The following is a 19,635-nucleotide window of genomic DNA, read 5'->3' on the forward strand; positions in this document are numbered from 1 at the left end:
AGGCAATTCATAACAAGAAAAATAGAGCAAGGTTATTGGCTGAAGAAAAAAGGAATAGATTGAGTGATTGAGGAACTTAAACAGAGAGTGACACCCACAGCAGCAAAGATTAAGAGATATTCTGATATAGTGAATCAGTTTCATACAAACCATCTATTTAAAACAGACCAGAAACGATTCTACCAAAGCCTAGAAGGTAAACAACAGAAACAGATATTACTGCCTGAGCCCTATGCTGCTCTCGAGTTCTGGAGTAACATATGTGCACGGCCGCACACTCATAAAGAAGATGCCAAATGGATCAAGTAGGCTGAACATGACTACAAAGATTTAGAGAAACAAACTGATATGGAGATCAATGTTGTGGGACTAAAAAGAATCCTTGGAAGATTATCACCATGGAAAGCCACTGGATCGGATGGAGTACAGGGCTACTGGGTCAAGAACTTCACAGCTCTTCACACAAGAATTGTGAATCAGATGAATGAGATTATCAAGAGAGGCACTCCGACATCATGGATGACAACAGGAAGAACATTGCTAATTCTTAAGGATGCAAGCACAGGCAACATACCATCACACAATAGACCGATTACCTGCCTGCCAATAATGTACAAAGTACTGACTGCAATAATCTTGGACAGCATTTATGAACACCTAGAGAGAAATAAAATACTACCATGGGAACAGAAGGGTTGTAGTAGAAAAAGTCGAGGAACTAAAGATCAATTGATAATAGACAAGTGTGTTATGAAAGACAGTAAGGCAAGAAAAACCAACTTGGTGATGGGATGGATTGACTACAGAAAAGCATATGATATGGTTCCCCACTCATAGATAATGAAAGTAATGGATATGTTAGGGATCTCAGAAAACATCAAGAGGTTCATGACAGCAGGTATAAAACAATGGAAAACAGAGCTAGAAAGTGGAGGGAAAGAACTAGGAAAGGTATCAATCAGCCGAGGTATCTTTCAGGGGGACAGTCTTTCTTCTTTGATGTTTGTGATGTCAATGATACCCCTCACAACTGTACTGCGCAAAGTTAAACCTGTGTACCATCTCAAAAGCAAATGTGCAGTTAACCATCTACTGTATATGGACAACCTGAAACTAAATGGGAAAAACAAGAATGAAATTGAGACACTGATACACACAGTGTGAATCTTCAGCGATGACATCGGTAAGGAGTTTGGATTAGATAGGTGCGCTACCATCACCATGATAAGAAGGAAACTAACTGGCAGAAGAAATATCATGCTACCAAATGAAACAGAAATCCATGAACTAGAAGATAATGAAAGCTACAAATATTTAGGAGTTACGGAGGCAGATGACATAAAACAATCTGAAATGAAAGCTAAGATCAAAAAAGAATACATTCACAGGCTCATGAAAGTGCTGAAATCAAAGCTGACTGCTGGAAGTCTCATTACCGCTATCAATAAAAGGGCTGTGTCCTAGTACAGATGTGAAGCAGGAGTTATTCAGTAGACAAAGGCTGAGTTACAGCAACTGGACAGAAGGACGCGGAAACTGATGACAATGCATAAAAGTCTTCATTCCAGATCTGATGTAAATAGAGTATATGTTGAAAAGGACCAAGGAGGAAGAGGATTAATGAGTGTTGAGGAAACTGTGAATTACGAAAGTAACAGTCTGAAAAAGTACAGAGAAGGCAGCCCAGTCGAATTTAAAAGAATAGCGGGTAAGATCATAAATGCCAGCAGTGAAAATGGAAGACAAGAGTACAGAAACCATCAGAAAACTGAACGAAAGCAAAACTGGCATGATAAGCAAATGAACGGGCAACATCTAAGACAGACAGAGGATCAAGCAGCAAAAAAGACATGGCAATTGATAAAGAGGGGATGTCTTATATGAGAGACTGAAAGCCTGATCATTGCTGTCCAGGATCAAGCATTAAAAACCAACTATAGGAAGACCAAGATAGAAAAGTCAATAAACTATCCGAAATGCAGATTGTGCAAGCAGAAAGATGAAACAGTGTCCCACATAGTCAGCGAATGCAGTAAGATCGCACAAACAGAATATAAAGGGCCGCATGACAAAGTGGCAAGGCCAGTTCACTGGAGCATATGCAAGAAACATGAGTTGCCACACACAGAAAAATGGTACGAGCACCGTGCAGAAGCTGTATTGGAGAATGAGAAAGTGAAGCTGCTATGGGACTTCAATGTGCAGACAGACCAGGTTTTAGAAGCTAGAAGACCAGACCTGATACTAACAAACAAAGAAACCAAACAGTGTCAGGTCACAGACATAGCAATACCTAGAGACACAAGGGTAGTACAGAAGGAAAATGAGAAGATTGATAAATACAAAGAGCTTGGGTTCGAGATAAACAGACTGTGGAAGGTGAAGACCAAAATGATACCAATAGTAATTGGTGCACTCGGAGCAATATCAATAAGGCATATAGTATACTTGCCCGAGGTAGGAGTGAACATGTATTTTGAGACTATACAGAAAACAACCATCTTAGGAACAGCTGACATATTGAGGAAGGTCCTCTCTTAGTGGAATTGAAGAAGATGTTGACTCCTTTGGCCTTTTGTTAAGACCCGGACTCAACACGGACTACAACCAGTCACCTACTACCACACGACTGTGAAAAAATACTTTTACAATAATACTAACAAAAACAATAATAACAATAATAATAATAATAATACTAATAAAGACATAAATAATAACAACAATGGTAATATATAACAATAATGGTAATAACAATAATAATAACTTTATCATAATTTATACAGCTGTGTACACAAGCAAAAAAGACTACCTAAAGTTAACGTTTTGATTTACAAAGTTTTTGCAAAGTTTATCTTATCAAAGGTTTAGCAAAAAGTGTAGGATTTTTTTCTCACATTTTTGATTTTTTTTATGTTTGAGGCAATCTGATAAGCAGGATGTATTGAGATTAAATTGGATAAAATTGGTCATGATTAAACTATTAAGATTGAGTGAAAGTATGATCAGGATGCTTAAAATTGTAAAAAAAGACTGGCAAAATTGAAAGTCGCAACAACGCATGAGTCGATATCAACTATCTCAACTCACCATTTGTAATGTCATTTCACATGAATTTTCCTTCTGAGCATTTAATTGCATTCAAGTTTTACCAATTGGTATCTTAAAACAACTTGGCAATCAGATCACCACAAACATCAATAGCAATTGCAAATGGTAAAAAAACACCAATACTTACTGATAAAGTCTTCAAAAACTTGTGCAAGTTTATTTTTAAACAAGTTTTATCATAATAATTGACTTTGAGTCATTAGTCATTAGTCATTGACAGAGTCATTGCCAATTATGCATTGAATTGTAATTTTTAATCAATTTAGCTAAATGACCTAAGAGGCAAATGACCTAAAATACCACAGCTGTACACAAATGCTATGTTTAACTTTCATGTTTTCAACGGATTGTTTCACCTACAATGGCCAACATGACTTAATGATATGGCTAGTAACAATGAATGTCTAATAAGAGGCATTGGAGCTGCAATCAAAATTAGCAGAGCATCAATCTTAATCCAAGTGTTTCAATGATATGTCTAAACTAAAGACTAATTAGTTCTATAAGAAATACAAAAACTACCACGGTTTTTCTAAAATATTCAAAGGTATATTATTTGATGCTAGATTCCCAAACCTGCTGCAAATGCACAGCCCTTTGTATATACAAACCATTAAGTGCCCTCAGTTCTAGACCAGAATCAAAACTCTAAATACATAGTATATCTCCATGTGGGTAGAAATCTGAAATTGCCTTTGATTTTAGACTAAAGCCTTTGACATTTGTATTATAGATGGAGGGATACAAGCACAACAAACATAGAATATTAGACAAAAGACTGTCTAAACGTCTAAAACAAAAGACATTTAATTAAAAAACTGTCTGAACTTCAAATGTTAGTACTCACAATAAAGAACTTCCATGTTCTTGTGACTGACCTGTTCCTAAAAGATTGAGTTGGGCACTACTCTTCCTCGTCCTCTGCTTGGTTTACTAGACATCTGTCAACTGGGTCTTCTGTAGGATTGGCAATAGCATCCGATGGCTTTTCACTTGTTCTCCTAACTGCAATTAAAAGACATATACAATTCATTATACTACCAATGTTTGTATACTTAGACAGCAGTTTTACTGGTTTAAAGAATATCTTGTAGAATGGCTGGTTTTTTTTTATTACATGTTTATTATTACATCTTGCTAATATTAAGCCAACTGCTATTTGTAGTTCACGTTTTGCTGGTTAACAATCAGAGGCTAATGTAAGTCTGTGGTTTCATTTTAATAGAGCTTGGCTAAGAATTTTTGTGATAGTGGTTTCAGTTTAATAGAACTTGGCTAAGCGTCTTTGTGCTAGTGGTCAATTAGGATATTATTAACTCTTTGCAATTTTTACCTCTAGCTTGTGTTTGAAGGCTCATTGCATTGTGCATTTGGAATTCAAGTAGCTCTACAGTTTCTTTTTTGTTACTTTGCCGCGCGACATCTAGTGGTGTCCGACCTGTATCTTCTTGAATTTTCAGTAATCGTATTTGGTTTCTCGGTGATGAAAAACTAAGCATTATCTTGACTGTGTCTGTATAACCATTGAAAGCGGCGCAATGCATAGCTGTACGCAGCTTGTATGTTGGTTGCCTCAAAAGTTCTTGCTGCTCTTCTGCTAAAAGATTGTTGAGAAAGCACTCCACAACATCGGAGTAACCTCTTAATGCTGCTCTTAAAAATGGGGTGTGACCTTTCACAGACTTTAACGACATCAACTCAAATCGTTTTTTTGGAGAAAGGAAATGGAATATGCAATTGACCGACTCGGTGTTGCCTTCAGCCGCAGCTCCATTCAACGCGGTGACGCCTCCCAAGTCTTGCTCTGCAAGTAGTTCATCTCTGTCTTTTGGACACAATTGACCGAGAACAACCCTCAGAATCTTTTCATGGTTTCTCTCTGCAGCCAATCGTATTGCTGTCCGGCCGTATTGATCTCGGGTTCTACCAATTACTTTCTTGATCTCTTCGGCTTCTTGATTTTCAAGGCTAACTGTGAGCTTCTCAACGCTCATGGATTTGCCTTCAACATACTCTTCTAAACAGCTTTTGAATTGAGTTGGGGTAAGCATCACTTCCTGTAAAAAATATAGCTGAACTCCTGATTTACATATGTTCACTTTTTTTAAAGAAAACAAGATAACCACCTTTCCTGTAGCTGGTATTGCTCAATTTCTTCAATAAGAAAACTTAGCAAATAAATCAGATTATTAAAGTGAACTTGCAGAATTATTTACAACACTTTATCAAACAGCGCAGAAATATTGATGTTTGGAGTGATTTGACCATGATGATGGCTAGCTAATAAATTCGACTAAACTTGATCGTGGTTAAAATGCTCAAATGAAGCAAAACTGTGATTATGATTTCTATAGTTTTGAAGAGACCATCAGAATAGAGACACTTTAACTTGAACGCAATATTTGATATCAACTCTACAATGATCGCAGCTGTTGACTTCATGTGCACTTTTATTTTCCTCAAGAGTTTTAACGAAATCATGTTTTGTTGTTTTTAGTTCTGATACCTATATACTGACAGTCAGATCACTTTAAGCGTCAAAAAAGTTGCAAATTATAAAAAATACAGATAATTTACAATTAAATATACTAAAATTTTGTGTATGATCATTGTTAATATAGATCTTGCACTTTTTCTCATCATCTTTTTTGCACTTTTTCTTCTGTTGATTAGGCTTAACATAGCTAGTGATAGACGAAACCGTTTGTTTCTGTTTGTTCACTGTCTTATGTCACTTTTATATCCCATGTTTGCAATTTATTTCTATATATATACACAATATACACACAACTCATTCATTGTAGCCATGTGGTACTTAAAACTAACCGTTTATGTCTCCTCGATGGTGAGTTCATCAGAACTTTCAAAGTATAAATCTTAACTTTTAGCACAGTCTGATAGCTGTATTACCTGTTTTACTTTTGCCAAACTAATGCGTGTCTGAATGATTGTTATATAACAACCCAAATATATTAGTTAAAAAATTAGTAGATTTGTTACTTAACCACTCTTTAGGTCACATAGTTTTAAAGCAGCTAGAAATAACACCAACTTGACGGGTGTGCGCTAAACAAACTACGTGTATTTCTTTCTACAATAGAATTGTTCTCACCTTCCATTTTAAATAATGCCCTAAATAATTTGAAAACAGTCTAAGACTCATAGATTTTTTAAATAAACATGTTTAGGTTAACTTCAAACTTGAGAGTACTTGTAAAACACAGGACAATTATTTAATATAGCAATAGATAAGTTTTTAATATTTTACAGATTTCATTTTATGTATTGCAGAATGAGTCTAAAAACAGCTTAGAATTTTTATAAGAAAATTTGAAAGCCAAGACTCTGATGTATTGACATATACAATAAAATAATTATGTAATTTATGTGCTTTAAGCGTTACAAAAGAGTCAACACGCTGATTTGTTATTTGTTAGTTGCACAGGAATCATGTTGATGATGGTTTAGCGGCTACGCAATAATCACCATGATGATAGTTTTGCAGTTACATAGAGTAGATATCATAACAGTTGTTTAGTAGTAAAACTATAAAAAAAGTTAAACGGATTTCTTGTTTTTTATGTTTGTAGTTTTAGGTGAGTAGTAGTTCTAGGAGATTTTGACCAGTACTTTCATATCACTAACAAGCATTCATTAGTTGATAACATATAATCAGAATTAAATGGCCTAATTTAAAATACAATAATTTTAATTATTTGATAGTGTTTCACAAAATTAAGATGCAAGTAAGCTTTCAAAATGCTATATTATGTCATCAAAGCAGCCTTGCATCGTGGTGCCCTCAATGTAACTCATTTTATATACTAAACCTGTGCTATATCTACAGCAGAAACATAACTGTGTGTCAGGCATACAAACATGTGTTTCATAAATGCAGTTTAAACCTCAGTATATTATATTGCAAACCAGGCCAAAGTTTGTTAGTGAAGTAGGGCTACACATATACAATTTGGGCACAATTTGATACACAGATGGTTTTTTTAACGCATCTCAGACACAAAACTTTAGTGTGCTCTCATAGGCTAGCATTTGTTTTTTGCCTTATAAAACTTGTTGCTTGCGATCTAGCCATGGTTGAAGAGAAAAGCTCATCTAAGCCAAAATAATTCCCCCTTTCTATCTCTGAACCTGTTGATCTGAAGCTAGGTTTGGCTTACTTTTACTTACAATACAATTTAATTTAATTTGCTGGCAAATTTTATTACAAAATCAGTGTCCTTTAGTATTGTAGAACTAGTTTCATGTTGATTAAAAAAAGTTTATTAGTTAACTTTAGTTCAATCAATTAATCTAAATAATTTAAACTAATTTAAAAGCATATAAAGCCTGCCAATTAGATGGCAATTTGGCCATTATCAATAGATTTTTTAGTAGCCATATATGAGTTTTGGTTATTAGAGAATGTTTTTTTGTAATAAATCAATTATAGAAATTTTTTAGAGTTTCTAGAGTATTATTTGTAATTTGTACCTTGGCCAAAAGCTATTGTATTAAAATCAAAGCTGTTACATAGAAAAATCAATATAATTTATGGCACTGTCGTCAGCTCAATGTGGAAACACCTGTGAAATTTGTCAACGGAACCAAACAAGTGTAGTTAATTTCACACTTCAGTACAAACTTTATTATAATAAGAGCTTTGTCTATCTACTCATCTGTCTGAAGTCATGCTAAGTTAAGAAAAAAGATTATTTTACACAGGAGTGCAACACAAGTGTTTTGACTCCAGACAAAAGACTACCAATCGTCTCTCCCGACCTCCACATCTACAATTAACTATAGACATAGTTATTGCACAGGATAATTTTTTGCAGAGCAAAAAACTCCCAGAGTACTAGGTTTATAATACCATTTGTTTCTCAGCAGAGATTAATCAACAGTTGTTGATCATTTGTTTAATAAAAGGCCTCAGCGGTAGTTGGGGAAAACTGAAGAATTTTATTCAAAAATTAGCTGTTTTAGCCCACATCAGTTTTTATTGTTTATTACATACAATTAACATATGTAATATAAGGTTTTGATGCCAAAAATAGTTTTTTAATATCTACTCTCATGGGTGCATCAAACATTAAATTGGTGGCTGTGTTACTAGCTAGAAAAGTTTTTCATGATCTGGTTGACTATTAAACTTTAAGCTAACTGTGTAAATAACTTGAGAGTATTAATATTATTAAACACACAATTGAACATACTTTTTTGCATTTTTCATAAAAAAACATTTTGACATTTATTATCCCATCTGTAACAAAGTATATATAAGTTGAAGCGCAACAACATTGCTTTGCTTTCCAATGCACAGAAAAGTTTTTCGTTTCTGCATTGTAAACATTAAAAAAAATTTTTTTTGTTGTGCCAGCCATTGCAGAAGTTATTACAGGTTGTTTAGCAGTATAACAAGTGACTGCCAGTAAGCCATGCAATACCTTAGAGTTTTTCACTTTTAACCCTTTCACTGCCATTCATGTACAAATTTAGCTATCGGCTTACTGCCAGCGATTTTACCAAAATTTGCTGATTTTGCTTCACAATATGTATACAATTTTTTAAGCTTCAACATCTATTTAAAGCATTTTTGTCATGTAATCTTTTTTGCCAACTTATTAAAAAGTAGTGCTATGCAAAAAATTCAATGTATACTTTGTGCATTACTAAAGCTATTTGAAGCTATGATTTCTACAAAGGTAAAACAATCCTCTACAATGTCCCTTTTTCTTACAAAACTATTAGTTTCACCATCGTCAAATTCACTGCCCTTACTTTAATTATCTGTGTAATTACAAAATCTGAATTTGAATTTGCTATAATGTCACCAACATAAGTAATTCTCTGTTTTCTAACTCAGGAGGTACTTACAAAAGCCGTAATCAAAATAAGTAGTTTGAATATCAGAAAGAAAAAAATGTTCATTCATAAGTTGAAATTTTCGGAACAAAAATTTTAAATTGCTTCATGATTTTAGGCTAAATGTATAAGGAAATTTTTTAAAAACACTGTCAATACCATAAAAGTATTAAACATAGTTAGATATGTTGTCAACAAATAATATAATTAAGTTACTACGCAAATGCGGAAAAGTCACTAAAATGCGTCTACACCGTTGATCATAGATTGCGCATAAACTTGCATACGACAGTGAAAAGGTTAAGCGGATTGCCGGCAGTTTAACAGCTTTGTTTCCTTGAACCAAAAAAAGTTTTAAAACCAAACATTTTAAAACTTGGTGCACAACAGTTCAAGTTAGAAAGTTTAGACAAACTTAGCCAAAATGGATAGCACTTTTTGACTGAGTTTATGTAGTCCTCTAAAGTTTAATGCGAAAAATGAATAACAGTGTTTTGTACAGAAGCTTTTTTCAACACATTTTCCGAACATTTCCAAAAGCCTAATATTTTACACACTCATCAAATACCACACACTATGCACCACCCGCCAATTGCCACACACCGCATACCACACTTACATATTTGCAGGAACGCACGCTAGTGTGTAGCACGCCCGCACGCTTGCATTAAAAGGTGGCAATAACTATTACAGATACTGATAATAGCAGTATATTTGAAACCAGTTGACTCTAAGACGCTCGTACATCAAGTCAGTTATTACGCTTCCATGTCATGATGACCTGTTGAAGACTGAATTTTTCAAAGCGTAGATGAGAGTCGAGGGTATATGAATAACCCAACTTCAAAGCGTAGCTTTTTTTACATAACTATTAAAAGCCAATTAGATTGATGTCATATTACTGCACCTTTGTATATGATTAACTGGATCAAGGTCATGTCAAAACCCCAAAACGAACACTATTAGTTGTTCAAGTGTTAGGCATTACTGGAAATCCCCTAAAATGGTCATTGCATTATCATCGGACAGATTCTTGGTAATGTTGTCAATTAATAAAAGCTTGGCTCATGGAAGCTTCAAAAATTTGCAAGCTAACGTTAAAGCCACCTGAAAAGGTTTTGAGAACAGGAAGAATTGTAGTAGTGAACAGCCAAGTACAAAATTACTTTAGAGCACTTGCTTCAGCGCATAACACAGTACATTCAAACTGACGGTTTAGTGGTTACATGATTTTCAGCATGCCTCTGCTTTAGAGGTTACACAGGGGTCATTATGTTGATGGTTTGCTAGATACAGAAAGGGTGGTTCTGTAGCTATACAAAAAACAACATGCCAATAGTTTAGAGGTTACACAAGTGCTCATCATGATGAAGTTCTAGTGATTGCAGATGAGTTAGTATGCTGATACTTGAGTGAGTTCATAGATCAGACATGATAACCTGAAGAATGGTTGTTTAACAGACGTCATCTCAAATATATCAATGCAAAGTTGTTTCTCACTGCCTCAATCAAAAATTTCCAAACAAAGTATGAAAAATGTGATTCCAAGGTTTTTCGATCTAAGTGCCAACCAATTTTCAGCTTAGAGTTTGGTGGGTTATACATTATAAAAGCAATATCTTACTACTTTAACAGATTTACTTTTCCAAGAAAGAAAAATGCTGGCTTTAGCGAGCCTCATCTAGTTTGGCAACAAATATTGATTATTATATCTGGTTCATTGAAGCTCAGTCTTTTGTGTTAATGGTAATAATGAACAAAGACTACTATAAGAGATTATTTGTTAAATCAATATTTATCAAACTGGAACAAAATCTAGATCCCCGATTTGCCTAAATGACAAATAGCTATCTGTAATTGCTGACTAAATAACTAGCAAAATGATTAGTTGGTAAATCAGTGGGTGTTGATGCTAACAGTAAATGTTTGCCTGTACAAAACCGCATGTGATGCTGGACCCCCTCGTCCAGACTGATTCATGTCGGACTTTCAAAATGATAGAAATATGCATGCAGAAAGAAGCTGCCCTGCATATGGAAAAAACTTCCCAAAGATATGATTGAACCAACCTCTTTTTGTAGTTTTTCTAAAATACAAAACAAAAATGTTGTCAAGGCAACAAGAATGGTGGTGGTTTTAAGAGGTTTTTAACATAACTTTAAAAACTGACAAATCTTTACAGTGATGTGCAAAATAAACTGGAACTCTTCTCTAGAAAAATAAAATTCTCACATGCAACGGTGTTAATCATGGTGAATCTAGCAAATGCGTATAAATTATATATTAAGTTATTCCTCATTTTGCCTTGATTTAAATTATTTAAACCAAAATACTGTAAAATGATGATTTGGAATGATTAATGAAGTTCAATTTTGAACATTTCATTTTTAATTGCTGAAGGTAACAATTTGCACAGATCTGATCTTGCTACATAAATTTTTCTCTGCTTATTTCCACTTATGTAATGGATATTGAGAGATTTGGTTGAGATCCTAAAACCAACAAACAAAAGTAAAATTGAGTTTAATTCTTTGGTTTCTAGTGTTTCAGTAAAACTGGCTCTGAATTCTAACAGCAAATTACGAAAGCGCCTGATACTTGCTTCTTGGTGATTGAGCTTGCTGTCATTACCGTCTGCTTAAAGTATGTTTTGATAATTACAGAACTGACTTAAAATTATAACTATGTCATTCTAAACATGTAATAGAAATGGGAAGGAAAAAAGTCTATGTTTTATAACAATAACATCACATTTGTAACACATCACAAAATTACCATTTGTGCTATTCTACAGTACTATAATATAGTAATGTAGAACACTGCAAATGGTAATTTTGTGATGTTTTACAGTTCTTGTTATAAAACATAGGCTATTTTTCTATTATTCTGTATAACAATTCTAGTGCTAATATACAAGCTACTTTGGGTAAGTTTTGAAGATTTTTGAGCACTAAAACTCTGCAATTTCATTTGAGTTTCCCCTTGTTTGATATTAAAAACTGTTTTCCTATGTTTCCTTTCAGTCTGATATACAGTAGGTTTTTTGAAGTAGAAATATAATGAATGGTCAGGCATACTTCAATCCGGTTTGAATTGCGTACGGGCATCAACCAATGCAATAAATTCTGTATATTAAAGCTAAGCTATATTTACAACAAAAACATAACTAATGATAACAAGCATGACTCACGGTGGCTCAACATTGCAGTTTACAGTTCAATCTGTTATATTACAAATAAGACTAATATTTATTAATGTATTAGAGCTAAACAGAAAGTTGCGGTGTTGATTTGACTCGCAGAACTTATTAACACGGTTCATTCACAAAAATATGTTGCACTATAGGGCTAGTCTAGTCTATTGCCATATAAAACTTGATGCCTGTGATCCATCTGTGTTTTCAAGGTAAAGCTCAACTAAGCTTATACAAACCCTCTTCCTATCCCTTCTTCCTTTGCTTTGAAACTTGGCTTTGGCTACCCCCTATTACAACATAATGCAATTTACTTCACTGGCAAATCTTATTGCAAAAATAGTGCTTGGTGTAATATAGAGCCAGTTTTGTGTCAATTAAGAGAAAAATAATTTTGTTTATTAAATTATGTGAATTAGATGATATTTTAGCAATTATCCGGTGTTTCACCTTCAGCAGTTGAATAGTAATTCCTGATATTAGAGAATGTTTGTTTCTGTAATAAACCAATAAAAGCAGGAATCCCCTGAGTTATGATTATTATGAGTGATTTGGACTATCGCCAAAAGCTATTGTATAAAACTAACGCATTTCAATAGTTAGAAAAAATCAATACTGGTGTATAATATGGATATGTTAAGAGTCAGTCATGAAAACCAGGTTCAGTCTGTCATACATGTCAGTGTAATGGTTAGAGTATTGTAACAATGCTTATAGTAAAGCAGGTTAGATATCTTTCCTTCAGAATGGCTACTGGTAGCCACCGAAATCACCTCTCACTTCTACTCAGTGAAGTTTTTTTGCCTTGAAACTTACTGAAGTTTAACCCATAGCTACACTTCAACCAGCAATGGTCAGCATGATATCTGACTATAATGCTTATATTTAAACCGACTGGTTATACTTTTGAAAAACAAGAGATCAAGGAAATAAGCTACCATACTTCCTCTTCTTTGCAACTAGGCTTAACTTACTTTGCTTTACAATAAAATGCAACTGACATCACTAGCAAAGGTTATTGCTAAAGTAGTGTTCGGTGGTATACAGTGCAAGTTTTGTTTCAATTAAGAAAAAAATAATTTTGTTCACTAAAATCTATGAATCCAATTATATTTTGGCAAGTATTCAACGTTTCACACTCAGCAACTGTATATTACCATAGTTATATCTTTAATATCACGAATTACTATAGTAATTTCTGGTATTAGATAATGTTTGTTCTTTGTAAAATGCCAATGGAAGCAAGGATGTAGTGAGTCATGATTATTATGTGTGATTTCGACCTTAGCCAAAAACAATTGTATAAAAACCAAAGCATTTGTATCGATAGAAAAAGCAATACTGGTATATACATGCAACATGGAGCTGTTAAGAGCCAGTCATGAAGTTAGTACGCCAGTCAGGCTTAGTACGTCCTATACGACAGTGTAATGCTTATAGTAGTGTAACCATCGCTATAGTAATGACAGCGTGATGATCAATTCCTTTGAAAGGCTACTGCTGGCTACAGGAATGACATCCCACTTTTAGTCAGTGAGGTTCCCTTGCCACAGGGCTTACAGATGTCTAGCCCATAGCTAAACTTCAAGCAGCAATGGTCAGTATGATACATGTCTATAATGGTTATATTTCCACCTATCGGTTATACCTTTGTCAAATGAGAGATCTCGAAATCAGCTGCCAACATTTCTATGTAACCTTGTAAAAATCAGAGATATGAGTCTGTAATACCAATGTTCTCTGTAAACTACCTGTAGAGGTAATTGCTCATTAGTCTCGCATACCAATGGTGTGCTGGGTAAACTCACTATAATAACTTTACAACGCTTGTTACGATGTTTTAACAAAATCTCCTACAACATATTAACAATACTTGCTACAAAACTTTCACAAAGGCCGCTACATAATTTTCACAATACCAGCAACGATACTCTCACATTAGCTGCTACAATTCTTTCACAATACGAGCTACATAATTTTCATTACGTTACCTGTGATAAAGAATTATGCAACTCACTCTTGAAACTTCTATATAATGTAATGAATGTTCTAAATGTATGCATGCATGTTGTCCTATCCACCTTCAGTGCTCAAATAAGACTCAACAATAACAGGCTGGGCAATTAATCATGTGATGGAAACTTCCATTGTGGAAGGATCAGAATCAATAATATTGATTTTAAAGAAGTAGGCAATTGTTATGCCTTGCTAGAATAACAAAGCAAACTAATGTTTCTATTATTGAAAAGCTATTTAAAGGGTTCTTTAAGCAAGTGCCATAATTAGCTAGACCTAATTATACAGAGAAAATGAAGAAAAAACTTATGAAATATTATTATTACATTACCAGTTATAAAGAGTTGAGCAACTCACTCTTGTAACTTCTATATGTTGTAATTAATTTTCTAAACGTATGCATGCATGTTGTCCTATGCACCTTTAGTACCCTAATAAGACTCACAACAATAACAGGCTGGGCAACTAATCATATGACGGAAACTTCCGATGTGGAAGGATCAGAATCAATAATATTGATTTTTAAAGAAGTAGGCAATTGTTATGCCTTGCTAGAATAACAAAGCAAACTAATTTTTTTATTATTGAAAAGCCATTTAAAGGGTTCTTTGAGCAAGTTTCATAATTAGCTAGACCTAATTATAGAGGGAAAATGAAGAAAAAACTTTTGAAAGATTTAGTATCTGACCATATTCATATCATTGGACAAAGCAGACAAGATGATGTAAATATGAAGAGCAGACCATTTAATACTCATAAACATCCATAACAAACTCTGGCTTATTTATGAAATGATCTACAATTAGGTCATAAAGGTAACCATATTTCAAGAACTGTGACTTGGCACTCTTCGGAGAGACAATCTGCTTGTCACACTTACACTGTAAGATTGCCTGTTTGTGTACAACACATTATGACTGCCCTAGCTGAGCCGCTGTCATAATTATAGATTCTATGCCAGCTGTAGGGGAGAATTATAGATTTTATACCAGTTTTAGGGGATAATTATAGATTCTATGCCAGCTGTAGGGAATAATTATAGATTTTTTGTCAACTGTAGGGGATAATTATAGATTCTATGCCAGCTGTAGGGGATAATTATAGATTATATGTCAGTTGTAGGGTATAATTATAAATTCTATGCCAGCTGTAGGAGATAATTATAGGTTCTATGCCAGCTGTAGGGTATAATTATAGATTCTATGCCAGCTGTAGAGGATAATTATAGATTCTATGCCAGCTGGAGGGTGTAATTATAGATTCTATGCCAGTTGTAGGAAATAATTATAGAAATAAGAAGTACCCTTAAATTTGATAAAAAATAAAGTTGTAGTTAAAGATAGATGAAATAAATTAATAGTTTAACATGAAAAAGCTTCTGACATTTTTGATATCTGATCACATTCATATCCTTGGATAAGTAGACAAGATGATGTAATTATGAAGTGGTATATTTATAAATAATCCTAAGCATCTGTAACAAACTTTGGATGTTTTATGGGTTGATCTACAATTAGGCTATTAATTTAATGTCATTTCATGAACTGTGATTTGGCACTCATCAGAGAGACAATCTGCTTGTGGCACTTACATCCTAACATTAACTGCATGTGTAGCAAGCCCTATGGCTGCCTTAGCTGAGCGGCTCTCTTTATTAACAATTTTATGTAAGCTGTTGGTGAAGGTTCTGCAGAAAAGCTAAGAAAGAGCCAACTAGAAAAAAAATTGTTCATTATTATTTTATATTAATAAAAATAACAATTGATTATTAATTATAAGTAATAATTTTATTATCATTTTTGTTGGACCCTGGCCACCTAAAAATGTCCCCTCAGGCAGAGGAAAATAATGTCATCTTCAATACATTACAGTTAAACCATTGTCCATCCCATACTAGACAAAAACTTGAATAATACGCTGATTGGATTTATCGGACAACAGAAGGTGCAGAACAACACGATGTGGCGATAAGATCAGAATCCTACTTGCTACATGCAAGACAGGAGATAGCAGAAACAAAAGCACAACTACGCCACTTTGCAGCCATTTATACAGATGACACATATCTTAATGCCTTACTAAAAGAACTAGGACCAGAGCTCATACAGGACTGGATGATGATGGAGAAAATTCCTGCCAGACCTTGCAGCATAGTAGCCTACAGGGACACTCCAGCCTCACTCCCGCCACTCGCATCAAGGCCACGCAATGACAACTCCGGAAAGAAGGGAGAGGATGCAAAAAATCTGCACACAGCACTTGAGCAAGGTTACACAATCTTTTATTTGCTAGCAATAAACAATCAATGACTAGAGAGGCAACAGGTTTAAAACATTACTCTGCTGGTTGCTGAACCACTAGAATGGTAATTAGATATAATTTATAATGGAGAGGAGTGTTTGGCGGATGCTGGGCCACAAACTTATGTCTGATGTTTCATCTTCATATACTCACATATAATTACTGTGATATATATTATACATAGTGTGTCTGTCTTTCTTATGTATCTTATTGATAAGGTTTTGTTAGTTTTCCCATAACTAAGCTAACGTGTTAGGGATTCTATTAATCATTTCTTTTTATTTGGTTTCCTAACCGGTTCTATTGTACGGTACAGGAAAAATAAATGTATATACAAGGACTGCTCTCGCTAGGAAAGCAGAGTAGTCGCAGCTCCTGAACTAGTGAAATTTCCGTCGAAATCAAACAAACAAAAACCATACTCACTTTCGTTGCATTTTACGCAACATTTATTATAATCTAGATGGTGTCTGAGTAAAAGCTGACACCATTCTTTACACTATTCAGCAATCAGGGGTCATTACTGTTCTTTGGTTTTGTTTCCCATACAATTTGGCAAATACTTTTTCTGCAAAGTTTTAATTAGGGTTTTACTAATGGCTCTTTGCTAGTTGCCATTTAATGTTTACTATATTATTCTGTGTTTGATAGCAGTCAGACACTGTTAAAAGTCTATTTTGAAGTTATCAATTCGGTTTTTGTTAAATCACTTTTGCTAGTTACCAATATTATTTTATCTTACATCTATATTTGTGCTAAACAACATTTTTAGTTTTTGAAGATGTTTGTGAACTGGTCTTAGTGAGTTTATCTTTATATAGGAAAACAGATTTTAAGAATAAAATGTGCTGACTAAGAGATTTTACATGTAGCTTAAAATTAAAGGACTAGTAAATCAACCAGAATTGTTACTGTATTCATTGTCACTAATGAGATAAATTATGAGATCTCAAGAAGCCACTTCCCTTGAGTTTAGCTTAGTAAAGATAATTTGGCAAACGATATTTATTAGGTTTTGTTTGAAGCAGAAGTTAAAGCTCGCTTTTATCTTTCGAATCGATTGCTAGCTCAGTAGCTTAGCCAATATATAATCGCTTGAGGTTGTGCTATTCTGTAATATCAAAGAGGATTGACCGCTACTAAGTAACTATGTTTGCATACAAGGCTTATCAGGTTAGCCAATAAAAAGTTTTTTTTGGAGAGCGGCAAAAAGAGCAATATGATGATACTTTAAGGGTTGCACCAGAGTCATCATACTGATTCGTTGATGGTAAGTTTAACAAATTTATCATGCTTATTGTTCAGTGGTAACACAGAGTTATCAAGTTGATGGTTTAAGGGTACATGATGGTCGATGTGCCAATAGTTTAGTGGTCACGCACGGGTTATGATGATGATGGTTTAGTAGTTACAGGGGTGGTCAACATGATGAGAGTTTAGTAGTTACATAGAGGTCACAATGATGATTGTTTTGTGGTTATAGAAATAGTCATCATGCTGATAGTTTAGTAGTTACATATGGGTCGTAATGACGATGGTGCAGTAGTTAAAGAAGTGGTCATCTATGGTTCAGTGGTACTGAGGTGGTAATGGTGATGACGTTCTATTGACTGTGTGTTTGTGGCTCTAGTGGCGTGTCTTCTAAATGCTTTTATATTTAGAATAGTTTATACAAGCCCAAATCGTCCGTTGTAGTCATGTGACACTTGAAACTAACTAATTTCTTCTCGGTAATTGCAAGCTCAGTAGAGCTTGCGTTTTACAAGTTTTAACTTTTCTCACAGTTGGTAACTGTATCACCTGTTCTACTTTTGCCAGTATAATGCACGTCTAAGTCATTGTTATATAACAACCCTTATATACTAGTTAAAAAATAAGTAGATTTATTACTTAACCCATATTTAGGTCACCTAATTTTAAAGCAGCATTTTGGAGATGCCTCCAACTTGATGATTTGATGACACTAGCTATTATGTTTTGTTTGAAGTCCAACGTTAATATTTGCCTTTCTTCTTTGGAGTCAATTGCAAGCTAAGCAGCTTTGTTGAAAGACGGTGTTTTTATTTGCGCGTACTGTCAAAAGATGATTGGCTGCTACTAAGTAAACACATCTGCTATACAGGGCTTCTCAGGTTAATAAATCAAAAATTAGTTTGGAGAGTGGACAAGGGAAATATAGTGATGCTTTGAAAGATACAAAACAGTTATCATTATTAAATAGTTTTGCAGGGATCATCATTAAGATTGTACCGTGGTTACTGAGGCAGTGACTATGATAATGCTATAGTGATTGTGCAAGAATGGCATTGTTGATTATTCATTGAGTTCAGAGATTGGTCATGAAAAACTAAAAAATGATTGGTTAATAATTCTCTCTTCAAAACCCCAACCAAAAAAACTGTTCAAAGTTTATAACATAATTGCCTTTCAAGCTCAACATTTTAAACATCTGCCAAGTTTCACCTTAGGATTTTGCTAGTTGTGCAATGTGCCTTTTTGAATATTTTATTTAAAAACTTCAACACACCGTAAAAATTTACTTTTCTAAAAAAGGAATAGTGTATGTTCTTGTAGTTTAGTCAAAATATCGATAATTCCATCAAATCCATCAAATATAAGCCATTTGTGTTAATTTTATTTAAGAATAAAGGCTATTATAGCAAGACGATTGGCTGGTAAAGGAGCGAGTGTTGATGTTGGCAGGTTTATGTATTGACCTGTATCAAACCATGGGCTTCAAAGTCAAGACTAATTCTTGTCTACCTGTCAAACTGGTGAGACTACACATGCAAAAAGGAGCTGCCCTGTGTATATAAAAACTTCCAAAAAGTGTGACAAAACCATCCACTTTAGCAGATTCCACAAAGAACAAGAACTAAATGCACTCATGTGTAATTACGCTAATCAGAGTTTGTTTGAAACCACTTCAGAAGGTGACATAACTAGACAATGTTGTGTGAAGCAGACCAAACAGTTTTTTACAAAACCAAAATTCTTATTAACATTTGTTTGAGCTTGTTCTTAAACAAAAAACAATTAGCTTGTTACTCTTGCATTGTGAAATTGTCTGTTTATGTAATAAACATTATGGTTGCCCTCATAGAGAGGCTGTCATTATAATCAATTTTATGTGAGCTGTTGGCGACAATTCTGGA

At 34.2% G+C, this 19,635-nt stretch overlaps 2 protein-coding genes across 2 annotated transcripts; both read left to right on the plus strand.

The window, feature by feature from the left end:
• Positions 1–348: 348 nt before the first annotated feature.
• On the plus strand, positions 349–837 carry LOC137398264 (uncharacterized). The gene has a single exon (XM_068084371.1). The coding sequence runs from the start codon at positions 349–351 to the stop codon at positions 835–837; it is 489 nt and encodes a 162-aa protein (XP_067940472.1).
• A 708-nt stretch (positions 838–1,545) lies between these two features.
• On the plus strand, positions 1,546–2,541 carry LOC137398265 (uncharacterized). The gene is made up of 2 exons (XM_068084372.1): positions 1,546–1,853; positions 1,941–2,541. Exons 1-2 carry the CDS (start codon positions 1,546–1,548, stop codon positions 2,539–2,541), a joined length of 909 nt encoding a protein of 302 aa, XP_067940473.1.
• The last annotated feature ends 17,094 nt before the right edge of the window (positions 2,542–19,635 follow it).

The sequence above is a fragment of the Watersipora subatra genome, chromosome 6 (assembly GCF_963576615.1).
Source record: "Watersipora subatra chromosome 6, tzWatSuba1.1, whole genome shotgun sequence".
Classification (NCBI taxonomy): domain Eukaryota; kingdom Metazoa; phylum Bryozoa; class Gymnolaemata; order Cheilostomatida; family Watersiporidae; genus Watersipora; species Watersipora subatra.